General features: G+C 38.1%; 1 protein-coding gene across 11 annotated transcripts in view; it reads right to left on the reverse strand.

The window, feature by feature from the left end:
• The window catches only part of SNTG2 (syntrophin gamma 2), a 365,214-nt gene that overhangs the window by 231,864 nt on the left and 109,552 nt on the right, over positions 1 to 23,798 (reverse strand). For 5 of the 11 annotated variants that reach the window (XM_060187062.1, XM_060187059.1, XM_060187061.1 and 2 more), the window contains exon 2: positions 12,137 to 12,274. In XM_060187062.1, the coding sequence (XP_060043045.1) occupies positions 12,137 to 12,274 (138 nt within the window). Of the gene's footprint in view, positions 1 to 12,136; positions 12,275 to 23,798 lie in introns of those variants that run through there. The other 6 variants (XM_060187060.1, XM_060187063.1, XM_060187067.1 and 3 more) reach the window with 6 other exon arrangements.

The raw sequence follows: 23,798 nt of genomic DNA on the forward strand, positions 1-23,798 counted from the left end.
TTATCATTTAATCCAAACTATGATTTAACACTGAATTCATGTTCACATTATTTCAATAGGAACTCAGTTCTGTTCACATTATTTTCTAACTACAAATATTTTGAGATACAGCTGTTTTCTAAGACAGATAATCCTCACCTGTTGTAAAAAGAAATGACTGGGATCTCTAAAGTTGGATAGCTTAGCCTGGTCTTCTAAAACATTGTTCTTCATGTCATTGCTACATGAAAATTTGTGCTTTGGCCAAATAAATTTACTGCAAACATTTAAACCAGATTTAGTACTAACTTTCAATTTATTATAACTATGAACTCATGGTAATATTTGAATATTAAAATTTGCAGGAAGCTGGAACTTAGTCAGTTATAAATATAAAATATGCTATTTTGATGTTATACTACCTGACCACAACCCATCTGGCCCCTGGTAGCCAGCTAATCTTCCACTCATCCTCCTTTCTGACCCTCCTTATCTACTGCCTCAAGAGGATGCTGTCTACAGGCCACCCGAGCCACTGTTGTATAAAGAAGAAAATGAACAGGGAGAGCACAGGCCAGCCAGAAAGACAGGAGTGCCACCTCTCATGATACAACTGAAGGACCTAGAATAGAAGAGTTTAAGTATTAGAGACTTGGCAAATTTTCCCAAGTATTTTCATTTAAGAACACACACAAAAAAAAATACCTTAAACATATCTAGTAGTGAGACTTATTTCAGAAATAAAAGTACTAATGGATTTTAATGTGAGTAATTGGGAGAAAGAGTGGCACATCTCAAGATATTTTTCTTCCTACAAAGTTAGAGATATGGGCCGGGTGGTAGAATAGATGGGGTGGTAGAATAGATGGGCGGGATAGTAGAACAGCTGGTTGAGTGCACATGTTACAATGTTCAAGGATCTAGGTTCAAGTCCCTGGTCCCCATCTGCAAGGGAAAAGCTTCACAAGCGGTGAAGCAGAACTGCAGGTGACTCTCTGTTTCTCTCCCTCTCTATCATCCCCTTCCCTCTCAATTTCTGTCTGTGTCTCTCCAGTAAATAAATAAAGGTAATAAAAAATAAATTTAAAAGCCGGAGATATCACATGAGACATCATTTTTAAAAATATTTTAACTTGCTTTATTTTAAATAAAGAGGAAAAGAGAAAGAGACAGAGTCCAGAGCAAAGTTCAGCTCTCCCTTACTGTGATTTTGAGGACTGAACCTGGAATCAAGGAGCCTCAGGCATGAAAGTCTTTTGCATAACCATTATGTTGTCTCGCCATTACGTCATTACATGACATCTTTTCATGTAATGTTCAGAGAGATGTCAGAATACTTATCTGTTATTTTTTAAAATTGTTTTATTATCTCTATTTATTTATTAGAGACAGCCAGAAGGGAAGAGGTGATAGGGAGAGAGAAAGAGAGATACCTGCAACACTGAGTGACCACTCATGAAGCTTTCCCACTAAGGTGGGGACTAGGGGATCAAACTCAGGTACTTGCACACTGTAACATGTGCACTCAACCAGGTGCACCACCACCCGGCCCTCTTCTTTGTTATTTTAGGGTGCTGAAAAATGAATCCAGAAACTGCATTCCAGATGCATCACAAAAGCATGCATTTTACTACTGAACCACCTCTTGTTCCTGTAATGGTTCTTTTAGAATGGAATGTTTGTTTCTCTCCCTCTTCTTTGATAGTGAACTCCAGCAAAAAGTGATAATCTGATGGAAAGTCTGGAAGTAAATAAATTCCGTTTGGAACTCTAGGGATGGTCACAGGGGCTGAAGTCTGCACCAGACCATCCACTGGGAAAGCTGGGACAGGGAATTAGTACTTCCACTGGCTTAGACTTGCTTGAGATGTCAGAGTCAGTGATCAGAGGCTTAACTTTCATTTTTAGTTTGCTGTCTTAATCGGCTATTCTAACACCTGGCAGCTGGACTCTTTCCAGTCTTTTAAGCTCCTGATAATTATTATTCAAACAAAGCTTATGACTAACTAAACAGACATATCTTACCGTCCTGCCACTGCATTGCTCTGACCTTGACATAAAGAACTCATAACACATGAGCAAAATATAAATTTTTAGAGAACTAATGCTTCATTGGAGTTACTGAAATAGATAAACTGTAAATATTCAAAATAGGACAAAATAAAGAGCCTTTAAAAATAAAGGTCTTTAAACCAAATAATATGTGCAAGGTACCAATCAACTTTAAGGTCTTCACTTAATAATAAATGTAACTTAGAAGAATAGACTAAATAGACTTATATGGAATAAACTATACCTGCACATATGATGGATAAATTTATTTAAAAGCATATCATCTGAAAAATGAAGATAACATAATTCTACTCCTATAACTATGAAAAAACACAGACTAAAAAAAAGTCATGTGAAGTAAGAATTTCAATGTAAATGGAATAGTAAGCACAAATATCTATACAGTGGAATTTGTATCCATTAATTTATGTAAATATAACTAGAGGAATCTGAAATAAATGTGTTGGTACATAATAAATATAAACATAGATAAAAGTTCTGTTTAATTACTTTTAAGCTTTTGCTAGTTTGAAAAATCATACAGGACCAGCAAGGTAGCTCACTAGAATCATTGCTGTTTTGTTATGCATGCAATCCAGTTTTGAGCCCAGACATCATTGCACTGGACTAAGCTGTGTTTCTTTCTCAGTCTTGCTATCTCTGCCTATTTCTATCTGAAAATGTGAGCCCAGAGAGGTGACACTCTGATGATGACCAAAAGAAAAAAAAGTTATACAGTCAAAGGAAAGAATAATGCATTCATTTCATAAATTTTGTAATATAGTTTTGCTATTTTGATTTTCTTTTTTATTAATAGATTTATTTATTTATTTATAAAATGGAAAAACTGACAAGACCATAAGATAAGATTCCCCCCACCAGAGCTCTGTATCCCATCCCCTCCCCTGTTAGCTTTCTTATTCTTTAACCTTCTGGGAGTATGGACCCAGGCTCATTATGGGGTACAGAAGGCCCAGCTTCTGTAAATGACTCCCCGCTGAATGTGGGTGTTGGCATATTTTGATTTTCTTATTTAAATTTGTATTTGAATGACATACTGGATTTGTCACTTGATTGTCACTCAATAATCTGCATTTGATTTCCTTAGAATGTGTGTGCACACACACTCACACATAAACTATTATTTTAGCCTTAAATCTTGATGTAAACTCATATGAAAATAGCTAACTTCTCAGGATTTTAAGAGAGAGAAGCAGAACATCACTCTAGCACTTCATGCCAAAAAATCAAACTCAGAACCACAGCTTGAAAGTTCAGTATTTTATCTACTGTGCCATACCCAAGTTGCTTGCAGTTTTTATACTTTAAAAAATATTTATTTAAAATAATTTATTTTAAAATATATTTAAAGGAAACACTGACAAAAAACACATAGAGGGGTACAACTCCACACAATTTCCACCACCAAACTCCGTATCCCATCCCCTCCCCTGATAGCTTTCCTGTTCTTTAACCCTCTGGGAGTATGGACCCAGGGTCATTATGGGGTGCAGAAGGTAGAAGGTTTGGCTTCTGTAATTGCTTCCCCACTAAACATGGGCATTGACAGGTCGATCCATACTCCCAGCCTGTCTCTCTTCTTTCTAAAAAACTAGCGTGTTTTTTTTTTGTTTGTTTTTTACAGAGAAAAGTATTTTCTTTACTATTAGCACCACAGAAATAACTTTTGTGATGGACTTGTTGCAGCTAAGACAAAAGAGGGCTGTGCAGGGCAGCCACTATGCAGATAAGAAGAAATTCCTAGACACGCTGCTGATGACTACTTTTAGACATCTGTTTGAGGAGCCTTTAAAATAGACAGCTCACCAGTGATCCCTGCTCCCCGTCACCTCTGAAATAGACTCGAAAGCACTGATAAACTTTGCAAGCTCTTTGTTCATAATTGTGCCCTCTTACAAATTACCTCTTCAGTGTTGAAACAGCTTACACTGTCTCTCTATATAAGATAGCTTGCTGGAGCATAGATTACTCCTCCATGGAAACGGCAATATTGGAAATGGATTATTTCAGAAAAGTGGTAATGATCACTCTAATATAAGACAATGTTCAAATAGAAATTGATCCTCTATTTTATTTTATTTTATTTTTTTATTGCTTCTAGGGTTATTGCTAGGGCTCAGTGCCTACACTACAAATCCACTGCTCCTGGCAGCCATTTTTTTCTTTCTAATTTTTACTCTATAGGACAGAAAGAAATTGAAAGAGGACAGGGACAGAGAGAGGGAAAGAAAGGCAGACACTGGGAGCCAGGTAGTAGTGCAGCGGATTAAGAGCACATGGTGCGAAGTGCTAGGACCAGAGTAAGGATCCTAGTTCGAGTCCCTGGCTCTCCACTTACAAGGGGGTTGCTTCACAAGCAGTGAAGCAGGTCTGCAGGTGTCTTTATTTTTGGATAGCCATAAAGTTTTTATTGAGGTATTTTGTCAACTTGCAAACTAAGTGATAGAACTATTTAAAGTCAGAACATTAGGTCGGAGAAATAGCTCCAGTGGGAGGGGGGCTGGCTGGCCATGCACATCCCAGGTTTGAGTCCCTGGTTCCCACTTGCAGTGGAAAGCTTTGCGAGTGGTGAAGCAAGGCTACAGGTGTTTCTCTGTCTCCCTCTCTATCACCCCCTTCCCTCTCGACTTCTGGCTGTCTCTATCCAATAGATAAAGGTATTTTTAAAAAATATGTATGTATCCCTCTGTTCATAGCAGCACAATTTGTAAGCACCAAAATTTGGATGTAACCCATATGTACAACAACATATGATTAGATAAAATAAAACAGGTGTATATATACACTATGGACTACTACTTAGCTGTTAAAATTGATGAAGTAGTCTCCTTTGTATCATCTTGGTTAGAACTGGAAGACATTACATTAAGTGAGATAAGCCAAAAAGAAAAGGACAAATATGGAATGATTTCACTTATAAGTGGGGCCTAATAACTAGAAACAGCAAGAGAGAAAACAAAGTTAAAATGAACTGGGCATAGTGTATTTCATCAAAGCAAAGAACTCTGGGGACAGGAGAGGGTGGAGAGGAAGACAACTATGTGGACTGGTGCACAATGATATTATATGCATTTGACAATGACTTTACTGTAAAGAATTAACTTCCTCAATAAAAAAGAAAACTAGTCTATAAATAATAATAGAAATTTAAAAAGTCAATCAGCAAAAGTAAAAAAATAGGACTACAGTTGTTAAGAATTCATACTGAAAATTGTTATATGGGTCTATCCTATTGCATACCGTGTTTAGAACTTATTGCAAATAGGCATTGCATGGTAAGTGGCATGGTAACGAATTCATCTGTCTTGAAGAGTTCAATCCAAGATTAGTTCTTAATCCAAATTAAACAATAATTTATCAATATTCTTCACAGAACCTATTAGAAAGCAATAAATACAATTTCTGAGAATTATCACAACAGGTCCAGTTGATCTCTGTGGTATACCTGAAGCAGTTTTAAATGTTCAGAACTATATGTCTGATTCAATTATTAAGATGCTATTTAGTGATATCAATTTGCAAGTGGTGGTATGCTTTAGTTATATACCCATAAGTTCATTTGTATAATTTCCAAGATAATGGGACCAAAAATGAAGGAAAGGACTGTCTTCTATGTTTAAGTACAGAAAGTCTGAAAGAGTGCCAGTCAATATATGATACCTATAATATGCGCAGAACATGAGCACTGCCTAACCTGTAACTGTAGGGAAGAGAGAGTCACAAAGCTGTCGAATTAGAGTGAGAATAACTTATAATATGCCTTGAATTTGAATGCAGAGCTAAATATACTGAAATTAATTCTAATATTTAATTTCAGTGTGTTTTATGATATTTAGGTCCCCAAGCTTTCCAGAGAAGAGAAAAAAAGCACTCAGTGCCACTCTTTCTGATGTCAGGGCTTGATAACTATACCAGAAGAGTCTACCACAAGAAAAACAAAAAGTTGCATTTCTTTTTTTTTAATATTTATGTATTTACTCCCTTTTGTTACCCTTGTTATTTTACTGTTGTAGTTATTGATGTTGTCATTGTTGGATAGGACAGAGAGAAATGGAGAGAGGAGGGGAAGACAGAGAGGTGGAGAGAAAGACACCTGCAGACCTGCTTCACCACTTGCAAAGTGACTCACCTGCAGGTGGGGGAGCCGGGGGCTCCTGCGCTTAACCCACTGCACTACTGCCTGACTCCCCAAAAAGTTGCATTTCTTTGTGTTTTTCCTTCTTGGAATCTCTTAAGTCCCTAAACCCAAAAATTATGCCTTTAATCACGCATAAATGTATTATGATAGCTCACCTGGGAGAGTGCCTACTTTATCATGCATCTGACCCAGGTTCAAGTCTGGCAACCACCTCACTTCAGGTCTGTGCTGCTGTCTTATTCTTCCAATCTGTCTGTCTATTTCAGTCTGAAAAAGTCAGCCCAGAGGGGTGAAGGCCCAGAAACAAGACAAACAAATAAGTAAATTTACTAGTCTTTCCTTCTGGAATCCTCCTGCCTCCATATTCTTCACCTATTTTTTTTTACAACATAATAAAATTTATTTAGCAGACTTATTTTAGTCAAAGTTTAACAATCATCAAGATTAATGTATAAAAAGCAAAGGGAAAGCATAAGTGTTCAGTACTAAAGTAACAATATTAATATTTCATGAAATTATTCAAATAATATTTAACTACATCAAAATCTAGTGGAAAAGATGGAATCAAATTTTTCAATTAGCTGAAACAATTTGTGTTTTTTCTGCTGAAAAGGCTTTCTCATTCCTTTGGCATTTAAGAGGTAGATATTCATGATTATCTAGATTTAAAGGGTGGTCTTTATTCTACACCTTTCTATGGATCTCTGCCTCCTCAAAGTACCAGCAACCTCAATAGCCAGAGGTCTCTTGTCCTTTCCTTTATCTTTTCCTGCTCATGGTGCTGCATGTGTTCCTTCCACAGATCTATTTAAAACTCACACTTTTCATTTCTAGCATGCTGTTACACTGAAAATCTGATTTTATTTGTTATCTTTATGTTTATTACTAGCTATTCTCTTTGGTTTGTTTTTTTCACATCTGCTGGGTCAGTCTTCATAACTCTTCCTTCCTCCGACCTACTTTTCATAACCTATTTTATGTCTCTAGACATAATGGATAGTTTTATTTATTTTATGAAACTGATACATTTAGAAGCCATTCTGTAGGTCAATTTCAGCATTTTAGTTCTACTGTCCCTTGCTTATAGTGACTCTCCACTTTATAATGAATCATTTTAGTTAACATCTCAACATCCCTCTTATGGGAATCATCTGAGGTTATATTCCTCCAGAGGACATATGCATTTTGATCCTGCATGAACCTTGGAGCCTACAATCCAAATCACTCCTTCAACTTCATTTTTACTGTGGGGTTTTTTAACTCACACATGAAGTGTGTATCAAAGCAGAAAACTTGTTAAGGGGGTCAATTTGAAGTTAAAAGTACTTAGGGGATATTGACTTGGTTTTGTACCTCTTCCTTCTGAAACCAATGCAGACAGTTAAAGAGTTTATACTGAGGCCCTTCATTGTGAAAATTTTGCTTAAGCTCTCTCAATTATGGAGTGACTTTTTGGGTATTCTTCCTCCAAGCAGGGTTGAGAGTGGGTTTATAATCTCATCTGTCTCAGTCTCCTTCCACACCACCCTGGCTGTCTCCTGACAACACGTCAGTAACATGTTGTCCAGTGATGTTGGGTTGATAAATACCAATTTAGTGACTGAGCACTTCATTAAGCAACATCATTTTAATATTTCAGTGTTCTGTGTTGCTTATACCTCTCTGAAGTTTCTGTACAACCTATTGCTTTTGGTGCTGTCTGCACAAATAATTCAGATACATTATGCAGATTATATATGAGCAGAGCAGTAGCCTAGCCAAGATGCTGCCTTAACTCTGTAATTAATTTTGTGATTTTAAGTCAGTAACTTCCTGAATTTCAATTTCCTAAACAGTAAAATGAGGATATGGAATTCTCTAAAATACATCCAAGTATAAATTTGCCAAGACATGAAGTAATAAATAGATTTCAGAGACACATCTCTTTCCCCCTTTTAATAGGCAACTGACCCGGCATCTTCATTCAAACCAAAAGCATAAATTTTGAGTTCATGGAAAAAAATACAATGTGCTATATGCAGAGTAATTATTACAAAAATAAGTCAATATAAAAATACCTGAGCAATGCTATGGTCTTCTCTTTCTCTCCCTCTTTTTCAGTTCTCTCTCATAATAAATATTTTGTTTTTCCATAAGAGTACATTTATTTCTGTTATTAGCTGATATTGTGGCACTAGTCCCAAATTTTGACTTCTCAAATGGGCAATGTAGGATTGAAAGCAATGAAGTTGAGATCTAGGCTGACTTGGCATTAGGTTACAAAAGAACCAGTTTAGCTTCAGGCTCATCCACTCAGTGATGGATCATAAAGCACGTTAATTTTGATGCCAGTATAATTTTTCACTGAGAGTAGAGCTCAATTGGCAAAAATAATATATTATTTATTGTTAATAAAATGATCATGAAATCAAACCAGTATTTAAGAGTATATATGACTTTCCAAAGTACATATAGGATTTTCTTAAAAAGTATAGATGACTTCATGGAAAGTTTCTGACCTAATGTCAGACCTGGGGACTGGACACACAGGGGCTGACTGAGATAGCATTGACTCCATGCCTTTAATCTTTCTACCTGTGGTGCTAGGTTTAAGTGTACTTACTGAGTAATAATGATGCTGGGAGTTCTATGTGCATTATAGATGTAATATGAATAGAATAGTGCTGGCTCCTAATCATTGTATGATACATACTAGCAGTCAATTCTAGTGGTAGGATTATGTATGTGTTGAGTCCCAAATGGTTAAGTTAATTTCTGATTGACTTTAACATCTATACTGTGTGCTCAGTACATACGTGTGAACTGAATCTGGTGATTAATTTTTCATCTTTTAGAATCCCATAAAAGTACTCAACATTTGGTAAGTCATAAAATTTTCATTCACTTTTACTGTTGATCATCCATGGAATGATTACATTTCCCATTCTTGCTCTTCATAATAATTTTAAATGAAAGATAATGTTGTCAGTCAAGGTTGCTTGGTGGAGGTTAACATGGAAGCAGTTACCACTATGAGTGGTGTGAAAATTGCCTGTATTCCAAGATCCTCATTAAGGTTTTCTAGCTCTGCTTCTGTAAACAGCAGTGGCCATTGTGATAAATAGATCTTCTTGTTCTCCAAGCACATGATAAATTCCAATAGCAAGGCTGGTTTTATAATCAACTAAAGAATGTAAAACTTTATTTTATGGGCCATGTTTGATCTTTGACTGGAAGAAAGAAGAAATTCTGGTCCCAGTAGCAGATCACAATTTCCTGTGTACATAAATGTCCTCTGAAGTCCCCTCCCAATCACCAGTCCAAGATGCATGGCCATTCATATATATAACCTCACTGCTTTCTGAAAGGAGAATGCCACATGCAACAAGCAGAGGTGGTTAAGAAATGAAACAGGCAAAAACTATCATGTGAAGGGTGAACTCCCCACTAATTCACCAACAAGTTTAGAGCATCAATACATCACTTGAGACTGTAAACATAAATCTATAGGTATGAATTTATACCATTATTAGAAAGGCATTGGTCATGTTCATCAAGAGATTAATCTGGGGTAGAAACCACAATTTATAACTTATTTATTCTGGATAATATAACACAGGTTTTTTTTTTAACCAGAGCACTGCTGAGCTCTTCCTGGTGTAGGGAGTTGAACTTGAGCCTTAAGAAACGTAGGTATTAAAGTCTTTTATATAACCATTAAGTTATCACCCCCATCCTAACACAAAATTAATAAGACTTAATTATAATTTGTCTGATATTTTTTTTGTAAATGACACGATAACTAAGAAGGACTGTTTCCTCAAATGTTTATAAAATTTTCAATGCCCCTATTTCCCATATCTTACCCCTGTTTGGTATTGAAAACACCTGGGGGAGGAGGGGTAAAGTAATTAGTGACTAGGCTACACAAAGGTGCATACACAAGACTTTGGTTAGTGAGAACCTCCAAGCTGCTGAGTACAACAGAGGTCTCTATAATGAAAAGAGGACATGGAAAAATGATGTCCTAGACCCAGGCCTGAATATGAAAGGTCAGAATGGACAGTACTTCAACTTTCACTGCCACGTAATGACTTCACCAGTCTTGCTGGCAGAGGGGATCCCAGACAGTGCTAGTGAACAACTGATCCTGAAGACATACATGTGGAGTGGCAGTGAATGGATGTGGGTTCCAAATTAAACAAAAGATGTGGGTAGAGTTGTTCACAAAGAGAATACATGTAGAAGGTACAGCTGCAAGCCAGCAATGCTCTCTGGGAACACATTCTCAGTCAGGGCCATGTCTTCCACAAGCATCTGTACCTATAATAACTGGGCAACTGCTAATCTGAATGGAAGTATTGCATAGTCTTCAGTGACAAAGTAAAGGTCACAAGAACCCAGAAAACTAGATGAAAAAGGTCCTCAGAGTCTATGCCCTCTAAAAGAGTGGGTGAGAGGTGGAATTGGGAGCAACTTGGACATATTTTCAATACACTCTGAAAATAACTTTTAAAGCAAGTAATGTATTATCTATCTTGTAAATAACTAGGAATAATCAAGGAGTGAGTAATAATGAGAAGTCTATGAGAATTTTTTACATATAGGTACATATATAAGCATATATCAGCCATGTTGATATCTAAAAACAAGTGCCTGTTTAATCTTTTCACTTCTATTTATATTTCATTACATATGCATATATACACACATCTATTATATATGTTCCCTCTTATTCTAGAGTATTTACACGTGTAATACACATATTTATTAATAATCATTTGTCTAGTAGAGAGAAAATTGAAAATTACTATAGTGTTAATATAGTGTATATTTAATAAACATTTTATCATAATCCTGCTTGAGTTAAATTTTGATATGAAAGTTAGAAAAAATCAAAAAATCATCCCTAATATTTAACTACATCTGGGAGTTGGGTGGTAACGCAGGGGGTTAAGCACACATGGCACAAAGCATAAGGACCAGTGTATGGATCTGGTTCAAGCCCCTACTCCCCACCTGCAGGGGAGTCACTTCACAGGCTGTGAAGCAGGTCTGCAGGTGTCTATCTTTCTCTCCTCTTCTCTGACTTCCCCTCCTCTCTCCATTTCTCTCTGTCCTATCCAACAGCAAAGACAGACAACAATAACTACAATAAAACCAGGGCAACAAAAAGGGAATAAATAAATAATTTTTAAAATATATTTAACTACATCTAATAAGTAAGTTTCCTAATCTTATGAAAACTTCAACCAGTGAAGTAGTTCACTTGGCTAGTGTGCTGCTTTACTATATGTAAACCTATCCAGGTTTGAGCTAGGCCCCCACCATATTGACAGAAGCTTTGATGCTGTGGTGTCTCTCTCTCTGTCTCTCTCTCTCTCTCCTTTCCTATCTGAACACAGAAACAAAGAAAATTTCACTTGTTGGCCAGGAACATGATAAAAGCCAAGAGTAATCTTGATTTGGAATGAACATTTGTATTTAGACTCACAGATGCACAAAGGACAAAGTTGATGCCTAATCATAAAAAAATAAATAAATAAATAAATAATGTCAGCTCCACCTTCCACTGTCTGTCATTCTAGATGGGAACCCTCAAGCCATTATCTTTTCTGCAAGTAAATTATCTGTCATAGTATCACTTTTTAGTTTCCAGTAAGAACATTCTATATTTCATATTGTGTGTGTGTGGGGGGCTATTATGTGCTTAAAACTCTTCTAAGAAAACATATTAGCCAAGAAATTAAGGAAGTCAGAGAGGGAATAATAAGTGATGCAACCTTGAAAATAACATTTTTTTTTTTATTTCTGAGTCATGGGGGAAGTATTTAATAACAGGATAGTAGTTTTTTCTTTGCAGACTATCGTGCATGATAACATTTAAGTGACTTTCATAGACTTGAAATCCTCTGGAGTTGTTTAAAATAAGTGAGACAGGAAGCCTAGAGAGGAGGAAGCACTTACATTTGCACTGCGATTGCTCCCACTAACACAGACGACATCTTGTTTTTGAATTGTTAGTACCTCTTTTGTTAGCTTCAGTCGGATGTCATAGGCATTTTCAGACCCCTCATGGTACAACAATGCAATGCCAGTTTTTGTCTGTAGAAACAAGTGGAAATCAAATAAAATGGTGTCAGTACAGGAGAAAATTGGCGGTGATAAATCATAAGGTGTGAACACTTAACAACTTCCTTGACCAATCTTTTGCCTCTTCTAGGGCTGTGAGAACATTCTGCACTATCTTTATTTTTCTTAGCTCTAGCTCTTTAGCTTATGTTGCTTTTTAAAAAAAAATTATTTATTCCCTTTTTGTTGTCCTTGTTTTATTGGTGTAGTTATATTGTTATTGATGTCAGCATTGTTGGATAGGACAAAGAGAAATGGAGAGAGGAGGGGAAGTTAGAGAGGAGGAGAGAAAAAGAGACACCTGAAGACCTGCTTCACAGTCTGTGAAGTGACTCCTCTGCAGGTGGGGAGCAGAGGCTCGAACCGGGATCCTTACACCAGTCCTTGCGCTTTGTGGCACGTGCACCAATGATTTAATTAGCTTAACATAAAAGATAGAATACTGAATAATTATCCCTGAATTACTTTTTAAAAATATTTTTTTATTTATTTGAAAAAGATAACCAGAAATCAAGAGGAAGGGGGATATAGAGAGGAAGAGAGACAGAGAGACTCCTGCAGTTCGGCTTCACCACTTGTGAAGTTTTCTTCCTGCATGTGGGGACCAGGGGCTTGAACCTGGATCCTTTTGTATTGTAACATGTGCACTCAACCAGGTGTGCCACCACCCAACGCAAAATTACCACAACTAGTTTTAAAGACATTATATAAAAATGTTTTAAACGAAAATTTACCTGGATTTTTCCCTCACTTTATTGGGGGAGGATGTTAATGGTTTACAGTATTGCCATTGACACATATGTATAATCTTTCATCTGCACTTGATGTCAGGACTTTAAGTTTAAAAAGTTTGACTTTATTTTACCCTAATCAAGTTTTCTGCTTCTAGGGAGGTTTGAGTTTTCATTCTAATCAAAGCCATTTGAGTGAAATTATAATATTAAGAAGATTAAAATAATGAAGATTTGTCAGTTTGCAGCAGCAAAGCTATGTTTTGAAAATAATACCAGTTAGAATCATTAGATGGAAATCAGCCTTACTAGACATGTCTAAGAGAGGCTGGGTGGCAGCACACACAGTTGAGTGCAGATATTAAAATGCTCAAGAACCTAGTTCAAGACACCAGTCCCTATCTTAGCAGCTGGATATTAGTCAGAAGGCACTGTGGATTAATATAAGCTTCTTCCTCTCTGTGGGTCAGGACAGCATCCTCTGCATGCACCCCTGATGTGATAGGGTATTTATGGGCCCGTGAGTTCTACCCACAGCTCTTCAGTGAGGCAATGGCTTCATCAGTCTGGAGACAGACATCCAACCTCAGCAACTAGATGTGTATGGCCTTGACTCTTCCCCTCTCTACCCTTAAAAGACCAGGCATGCCAGAGATTAACCAATGAAGAGCACTGCTGGTCACCATTTCCCAATGACCTGGACATTCTCACCATCAAAATCTGATGAGGAAAGGGAGAATTCTACAAACTGAGATGAATATATCAGCACCAGCATTCTTTCATCTCCATTCCCACAGCACCTCATTAGTCTGTACCTCAACCTCCTCGCCTGCATTCTCACAGCCCCAAGCCCAGAGATGGATCTATACTATACCCCAATAGTCTTCCAACTTCTAAAGAACCAAATCATATCAATGTTGTTTTTTTCTTTTTATTTTTTTCCTTGAAGCAACAAGCACAATGCCCCACTCTACCCATACCCAAACAACAGGCATTTAGCCCCCATATGGACTTGAAACTGAAAGGCTTGAAAAAACAATTTTTCAACTATTTCACTGATCCAGAAAAAAAAGAAGCTCTGTTTGTGCTACAGGAGGGAGAGCCTGAGAGAAATAACTCCAGACACTCAGCAAAGATCTAGAATCAGAAAGCCAAGGTTACCACTCTGAAGTACAGAATCCTTAGACACAACATCCACGTTTACCTTCATTCAAGGAAAATTCTAGGTCCCCATTTACCTGCAGGAGACCCTACCTACAGTTTATCCCTGTCCCTGTCCACCTGCGGGGGAGGGGGTTCGCTTCACAAGTAGTGAAGTAAGTCTGCAGGTCTCTCCTTCTCTATCTCCCCTTCTCTCTAAATGCCTCTCTGTTCTATCATATATATATACATATATGTGTATATATATATATATATATAAAATGGAGCAGTGAATTCATAGTGCAAGCACAAAACCCCAGTGATAACCTGGAGGCAAAAATAAATAAATAAATAAATAAATCCAGACACTACAGCACCAAAGCTTCCTCCAGTGTGATGGGGCCTGGGATCAAACCTGGGTCATATACATGACAAAACAGCTGCACTACCCATATGAGCTATATTACCAGTTCAGCATGCTGTTTCTACAGTTAACTGTATTGGCAATAGTCTTGCTCTGCCTTAGAAGAACATCCCTAGAACACAAATAGAAAACAATGAACTAATTTTAAAGGAGAATAAATACTTGCAGGATGAAGGTCAGGGGAAGGAAGGTGAACGCCTTAACAAATTGAATATAGTACTCAGAATCTATTAAACACTTAAAATGTAAGCTAATGAAAGCAAATCTGATTCAATAAAGATCTAAAATGAATCTCCTGCTTTGTTACGCCATCTGAGCCAGATGATATTATCTGAAATAAACCCAGCGTCTGTTCAAAATGCTAAAAGAGTAAAGCAGAAACACAACCAAACTGAAGATAATTAAGCATCCCAGTGCAAAGTTGTCATTTTATTCTAATCACTTTCTTCTCTAAAAAAATTCATTTTATGTCAAAGTTGTCACCAGTATGGCAGAAATTACTTGTCATGAAGCAAATATAACACACCAGTTACAGAAACCCAGTACTGAAGGGATGGAGCCATTATTTCTGTTCCCAGAGACCTCATACAGAGGTACAGAGGTGGCAGTAAGGGTGGAGGGGTCAGGGTCAGAGAGAGATATGGGGGGAGACATCTCAGTTTTCCCAGAGATACCACCACTATATCTGCACCTGGCCAAAGGTTATAGTAGTTCTGGTTATTTAACCAGCTCAATGAACAGATTTATGGACACAAACTAGAAAAGAAAATGATCACCTAAACTCAACTTCTTCAAATTTAAATGTTTTCAGTTTGTCATTGAAAGCAACCAAAAAACTCATATCAATGCCTGCCCATCCAACCCCTTGCTAAATGGCACTATCTGGCCAGCAAGGTGTTTTTAATGACCGTGGTTTCCTCTGGGCTCCCTGCTGCCTGCCTAGTAGTGGAGTGACCTGGTCAACATGGCCCAGGTCTTTCCAGTCACTAGAATTCCCAGACCCTAATTCTACAGGTACCAACTGACCTCTTCATCATCACTGTAAGGTTTTAGATGAAATATATGTCATTTCTCCTTCTCCTCCTTATTCTTCTTTGGATCATAGGTTTATCACTGGGGTTTGGGGCCTGCAGGACTCTAACATTCCTAGTGGTCATTTAAAAAAATTTTTTGTTTTAATAGACATGAGAAATGAAAGAGAGGGAAAGAGGAAGGGGGAGGGAAGGAGGAAGAGAGAGGAGAAACTTACAACAGTGTTCCACTGAATATGAAGTTTCATCACCCTGCAGGTAGGGACTGGAGCCTTGAACAAGGATTAAGCATGGTAACACATGCACTCTACCAGATGTGCCGCCACGTGGACCCTGGAATGTTTTCGTGAGACTTCTCTAGCTGAAATTTTAGAATTCTAATTCCCTACCTACTCAGAAATTCTTATTCCTCTTTCCTGCTTTGTTTGACCCTCATATCCATAAGAACTTGTGTACCTCAAGCTACCATGTGCATAGACCACATGTGCATGTGTATGTGTGCGTGGGTATTTGTAAACTTTATGAGCAGTCAAGCAAGCTGCATGTTTTCCTCTTTCTGTTTCCCTCTCTCTTGTCATATTTCTCTCTGTATCTATCATAATTTTAAGTAAAAGGAAGGAAGGAAGGAAGGAAGGAAGGAAGGAAGGAAGGAAGGAAGGAAGGAAAGAAAGAAGGAAGGACTACTTAGAACAGTGGATTCATTGCACAGGTACTAAGCCCTAACAATAACTCTGGTGGAAAAACAAAATCAAACAAGAAACAGGACAAAGCTGTGTCCCTCTAACCATCATAACAGAAGCCCCTATGACAAAGCAATCTTTGTTCATTCATTGTGCTCCCTGGGAATTCCAGTGCCTACACAGAGCCCTGTATAAACTAAGGATGCAGGAACATCTGTCAAACAAATGAGCTCGGGATGTCACCTCCTCCCTAGAGAATGGCCAGCACCAGGTGGTGGTGCACCTGGTTGATCATATATGTTACAATGTAAAAGAACCCGGTTCAAGCCCCTAATCCCAACTTGTAGGAGGAAATTTTCACAAGGGCTGAAGCAGGTCTGCAGGTGTGTGTGTGTGTCTGTATCTCCCTATCTCCTCTTCCTCTCAATTTCTGGCTATCTATATCCAATAAATATACTAAAAAATATTTTTAAAAGAGAATGGTCTACACACTCACAAGTTAAATAACAATCCAACAAAATGATTTTGAGGTTGAGTTTTAAACTGTAAATACTTTGGAAACAGAATCAGTACTGAGGCACTTACCAGTACTTTGTTTTAACTCATCCCTCCATTCCTCTGACTCCTGGGCATCAATTGCCAATGTATCAAACTAGCACTGACTTGAATACAGAGGGTTCCAGACCCTGAATGTGGATCTACCAGCCCATCACTGTCCAGCACTTCAGTGACCACAGTTACATGTATATGTATTTGTGGGCATATCTGTTGTGTGCTCGCCTATGTGTAGTTGTGGTGCAGGAGATAATTGTTCAAGGAGATGAGAAAAAGATGGTTGATAAGAAATCAGTCATGAAGAGCAAGTCATAAAGGCTGGGAGGACAGGGGACAGGGAGAGGTTATATGCCCCCAGGGAAATGTTCTGGAGCAAGGTTGCTCATTAGCTTTTATATTTTTTCACCTTCAGCAATAGATTGTTTTCTTCTCTTTCTCCTCCTTCTTCTGCATTTGTGTGCACTTTTTTCATTAGTGATTTAATAATGATCAACAAGATTGTGGGTTAACAGGGGTGCAATTCCCACCAGTAGAGTTCCACATCCCATCTCCCCCATTGGAAGCTTCCCTATTCTTTTTTTTTTTTTTTTTTTTGCCTGCAGGGTTATTGCCGGGGCTCGGTGCCTGAATCCACTGCTCCTGGAGACCATTTATTCCCCTTTTGTTGCCCAGGGTGTTTTTTCATCATTGTTGTGGTTATTATTATTGTTGTTGCTGCCATTGAATAGAATAGAAAGAAATCGAGAGAAAAGGGGAGATAGAGAGGGGGAGAGAAAGATAGACACCTGCAGACCTGCTTCACCGCCTGTGAAGTGACTCCCCTGCAGGTGGGGAGCTGGGGGCTCAAACCAGGATCCCTATGTCGAAGCTTCCCTATTCTTTATCCCTCTGGGAGTATGGACGAAAGATCTTTATGGGGTGCAGAAGGTGAGAAGACTGGCTTCTGTAATTGCTTCTTTGCTGGACATGGGTGTTGACAGGTTGATCCATACACCCAGTCTGTCTCTATCTTTCCCTACTGGGGTAGGACTCTGGGGAAGTAGTGTTCTGGGACTCATTGCTGAGGTCATTGCTTTAGGTCAACCTAAAGGTAAGAGTGTAACAGGTGAAATGTGGGATCTTCATTATGAAGAAGTTATGAAGTCTATTTTAGGTATATTCCAAGGGGCCCATGATTTGACTGATTTTTATCTGATCTTGGTAGTTAATATGCAAGTGAGTTGAAAACACTGTCTGGGAAGATGGTTTCAGATTTAGAAACAGGATTATAAAGCTGGATCAGGGCAGAGAGTAGCTCCCAAATATGGGAAAAGTATGCAAATAGCATTAACGGTAAACCCCATCGATCTGGCCTAGGGTCCATGTCTATCCATACTTAGCACAGAGGCCTGTGCACCCTCTGCATCCCTGCAGGTCTGAGCTCACATTCTATTATCATAGCTAGGAACATTCTAGGCTGCACTCATTTCAGGACCATTCTTCCTCGTGTGGAAGAGTCTATTCACCCAGGCTCCCTTTGGAGAGTGGAGCAATCTCTATCACTGTTATTCTACATTGAGGGCAAAGTCCTTTAGAGGCCCACAAAAGAGTTTATAGTGTTGTTTCTGAAGATGACCAGTGATGGTGGAGAGAGGGATCTGTTAAGAGTTCTAGGCCCATCATATCTGTATGGGAATTGCTGGACTTTCTTACTAGGGACCCAGATGACAGGTTGGCCTGGTAGAAACCAAAAGGGCCATCATTAAAAAGTAGTAGTCTCGTACCCTTACCCAGATTTTGTAGTCCTTACTTTATCCAACAGCATGACTTAGAGTGACTGATGGAGGTGAAATAGGAAGTACATAAGGAGGGTATCTAGGTCTAAGTGCATCAGACATGAAGTGCCATAAGAAGTTTCAGTTCAACTTCAAAACAGGTCAGACAATTTTCAGAATGGAAATCAAATGATAAGATAATGATTTTTTCCTGTTTCTTTATCACTGTCAAGACAATTATATAAAAAACCCAGTTTTAATACTCCATCTCATTATTTTTGGTTTGTCTGTGTTCAATGTATAATAAATAATGCAGTTTTGTTAAAGAAAAGGCCCTTTATGACATTAGATATTTTGGGTCAAGATATTTAATATTTAATAGAATACTGACTACATCTTCAAAACAAACTCTTTATATATATCTGCAATAAGCACTTTCCTAGCTAAAAATTTTTACAGCATCTTCTTTGTCGCCATTATAAAACATATATAAAAACAGTGATAAATATTTTAAAGATATTTTATAAGTTCTGTCCTTTAAAATGAACAATTTGGTTCAGCCTTCTAAGGAGCAGTGTTTTGTATTACCCTAAATTAAAATACTGGCATTTCTAGTGAATATGTTAGCCTTACAATATTAGAGAGTGATAAATGCCTGTCTTCTAGACTGCAAGATATATTTTTTAAATTGCATGATCTTAATCACTAGCAAGCAAGCTGATTATCTTGTGTAGTTGCTGTAAACATAACATGTCACAGGCTAACTAGATATGATTGATTATTATCATTCATATACAGCTTGCAATGTATAAAATATATTAAATTTCTATGTCTGTTCAAGCTTTACTTTCAGCATGAGACTTAAAAATAAAACATGTATCATAATAATTTTTGTTATGAATACTGAAGAGAAAATCTGATAGTAGTTAAATTTTTTAAATGACTAAATATGAAGTGGCTATAAAATTAAATTTGTCACATCATAGTTGTTTATAACATTTTTCTCGTTTTTATAACATTATATCACTAATATTACTTAGAGTAAGTATATAGCAAAAAAAAAAGTCATATGGTGATAGATTCAGGACTAAAAAACTACATAAGTACCTTAATATTTGCTTACTCACATCCTCATTTTGACTTTAATAAACTAGATGTGGAAACCAGACTAATTTGCTCTATGTTCTTATATCCTATTGAGTATGCAAATTATAAAGATGATTCAGAAGTAAACAGAAGACTACTTTATTTACATAATAAAACTCAACTTGCAGAAAAAAATTTTTCTTAGATTATACCCAGTAACTATATCATGAGCTTGTTTCTATATGGCCTCATGAGAAAGCTGAATTTACCTCTTGGGTTTATTAGTCCTCCAGTAAATTCATCATCAGCATGTGACTATGGAGTTATTGCTCTGGAAATAATATTCATTTGAAATTGGGATAATATTACCTTTTGTCAAAAGCAAGGATGTGCATGGCTTATAAACAACATGAACCACCCCTAAGAATAGTAGAACCTCGCGTCCTCCTGTTTCAGGATTAGGGGTAAGTGGAGGGTCACTCTCTGTGGCAAGATGCTCTCAAGTCCTTCTTCTTCTAGCGTTTGCCCTTCTTCCGTAGCCAGTCAACAGTGTCAGGTTGAGCCTGATGTAAAGTTTCGAGACCTCCTTTGAATCTGGAGAGGTGGCAGTCATTGACTATGTGGGTCATAGTCTGTCTGGAGCCGCAGGGGCAGCTCGGGTCGTCTCTGGCTCCCCAGCGATGGAACATAGCGGCGCACCGGCCATGGCCTGTTCAATAGCGATTGAGGGCCCAATCATAACGTGCTAGGTCAAAACCGGGTTGACGCTTGCAGGGGTCTATGATGAGGTGTTTGTTCTTTACCTCAGCTGACTGCCAACTCTGTTTCCAAGAGACTGGAACAGAGAAGTTCAGTGTAGGCATAGGGGACCAGATTGGGTGACGAGACGTCAAGCGTTGGACAGGGTGGGCGAAGATATCCACGTATATTGGCAGGTCCAGTCGAGCGTAGACGTGGGAAATGAACTTAGATGATGCCGCATCCCGACGAATATCTGGTGGGGCGATGTTGCTAAGAACTGGCAGCCATGGAACCGGGGTGGAACGGATGGTTCCAGAAATTGTCCTCATGGAGGAATATAATTTGGAATCGACCAAGTGGACATGGGGGCTACGGAACCATACTGGGGCACAGTATTCTGCAGTGGAATAGCATAATGCCAGAGATGATGATCGTAGTGTGGAAGTGCTCGCGCCCCATGAGGAGCTGGCCAGTCTAGCAATGATGTTATTCCTCGCGCCCACCTTTGCTGCAGTTTTTATGTTTGTGAAATGACAGAGTGCGATCGAGAGTAACGCAAAGATAGACTGCAAAGATTATAGTGGTTTTGAAACCAAAGAAAGACCCAACACTGGCCGCCAGCTATAGACCAATTTCTCTCCTCTCCATGTGTTACAAACTCCTTGAGAGGCTGCTTCTGTCATGTATTTCTCATCTTACAGAGAAATTCCTATCACCCGCCCAAGCTGGTTTCCGCCCAGGAAGATCTACCTGCGAACAAGCCCTGGCCCTCTCAACTTACATTGAAAATGGATTCCAGAAGAATTTAAAGACGGGTGCTGTCTTTGTTGATCTCACAGCAGCCTATGACACGGTCTGGCACCATGGTCTCCTAGTCAAGATCTCAAGATGCCTGCCTCCATGGGTGGCCAACACTATAGCGTTTCTTCTCCAAAACAGAAGATTCTGGGTGCATCTGGGTGACAAGTCTAGCAGATGGAGACCTGTCTCAAGTGGCTTCCCCCAGGGCTCTGTTCTGGCTCCTACACTATTTAATATTTACATCAATGACCTCCCAGAAACTTCTTCAAGGAAGTTCATCTACGCCGATGACATCTGCTGTGCAACTCTCAAGTCCTGATTCAGAGATTTGAATCACGTGCCTGGAACAAAATTACCACACTATCTCATATACTCAGTATTGAAATTATCAGTCTCCTAAACCCTTCTTCTTTCACCCTCCCCCTTTCTTGTATTGAAGTTAGCTATTGTCACGCATCCAGCTTTTTAATTGAAGTCATCATTTCTTTCATCTCAGAGGTCTCTATCATACAGGCAGAGTCAATTCTGCCATGTGTAGTATTTTATTTCTGTTTGGATCACCTGTTTTTTGTTTGTTTGTTTGTTTTCTTCCCTGACTTCTTTGGATGAATTAAATTGGCTCTAGTACTTCATTTCATAAAATTAAATTTTATTATACATCTTTGCTTTTGTTTTCTCTAGAGATAAAAACATATACCTTAAGTAAGCATCACCTATAGTTTAACAAAAGTTTTATAATCCTAATAATTCCCTCCCAATTTTTGTAGTTATTATAGGGTTTAATTATATATGCACTATGGACCTGTGATATGTATTTTCACATTCATATATGGACGTAAGTTTTTAATGGCCTGGTGCCATTCAATATTCTGTAATTAGACATTCTTACTATATTTATTATTCTTGATCTTTCCTTTGATATTTCTAAGTAATTCGTATAAAAATATGTGGAGATCATATTGAAATTCTGTTTCTCATCTGGCTCTCATCCATTAATTCTAAATTCATTAAAAACTTACCTCCATCACTCCTTCCCTTATTATGAGCCAGTGTTTCATCAACAATACAGCTTTTTCTTCTCCATGTAATAATTCAGTTATTTATATGGTATGCCTTCCGTATGCTTCAGGTGCTTAATGGTGGTTAAATCCAACTATTTGATTCAATTTTACTCTTTTATTTTTACTAATTTATTTTTCTCAGCTGAAATGAATTCTGTGAAAATCCATACTGTACATCAATTCAACATCAAATGATACAAGAAATATGATAGTTCCGCCTACTTGCCTATGTAAAAGATTGATTCATTACAGTTGGGGACCAATTAGTGCTGCTTTTTCTTTAAAATATTTTCAGAAATGCCTGGTTTACGTCTCCTAAGCAAGTTAACATATAACAATGCAGATAACACAAGCTCATTCCCAACATATCCATGTGTATCACCACCCAGTCAGGGCTGTCTGCACATCCTGCCTGAAATACTGACAGTCAGTGCAAGAATGCTGTGGTTCCCCTTTCACAAATTCTTCAATATTAAGTCCAAGTGATGACTTATACTCTAAAATCCTAGAGCCCTTTACTTATAAATCTGATTAGACACAGAAAATGTAATGGACTGGACCAGAGAAGAATAAACATGCCTTTGGCACTAGAGATGTACTCTCAAAAATTTTAAGAAAATTAGTTATAATGGGAATGGTGAAAAACAACAATGAGTATGTCAACTTCAATGAGAAGGCGGCTTCTGTAAGGCTCAGCAAGGCTGAGGGCTAGAGATGCTGCCCAGAAGAGCATTCATTCTATTATCCAATGAATATGGCCATCAAGTGGTTTAGGAAGGTAAAGGTAAAGGGAACCAGAATCCTTTCTAGAGTGTGATTTAAAAAAATGTAGCAAGATAGCATACACCTACGAACAATACTGTAGCCCTTCTGAATGGTTTCATACACATCTACATAAGAATATGCATGCATATTTCATATATATATATATATGATGTCATTGGGACAAATATTCATAAAGCACCTTTCAGGTTGACTATAAAAATATAGATGCAGGGGGCCGGTTGGGGGCACACCTGGCTGAGTGCACATGTTAAAGTGCGCAAGGACCCAGGTTCGAGTCTCCCTGTCCCCAGCTGCAGGGGGAAAGCTTCATGAGTGGTGAGACAGGGCTGTAGGTGTCTCTCTGTCTCTTTCCCTCTCCACTACCCCCTTCCATCTCAATTTCTGGCTCGTTCTATCCAATAAATAAAGATAATAAAAAATTTAAAAATAAAGATGCAGGGGCCAGGAGGTAGCACACCCATCCAGTTAAGCACATATAATACTATGTTCAAGAACACATGCAAGGAACCAGGTTCAAGCCTCCACTCTTTACCTGCAGTGGGGACACTTTACAAGTGGTGAAGGAGGTCTGCAAGTATCTATCTTTCTCTCTCCCTCTCTATCTCCCCCACCCCTCTCTATTTCTCTCTATCAATAGAATAAAATTGAAAAAAAAAAAGTAGAGAAAAGAAAAGAAAAAAATGGCTGTCGGGAGCTGTGTTCGTAGT

This window comes from Erinaceus europaeus, chromosome 3 (assembly GCF_950295315.1).
Source record: "Erinaceus europaeus chromosome 3, mEriEur2.1, whole genome shotgun sequence".
NCBI lineage: Eukaryota > Metazoa > Chordata > Mammalia > Eulipotyphla > Erinaceidae > Erinaceus > Erinaceus europaeus.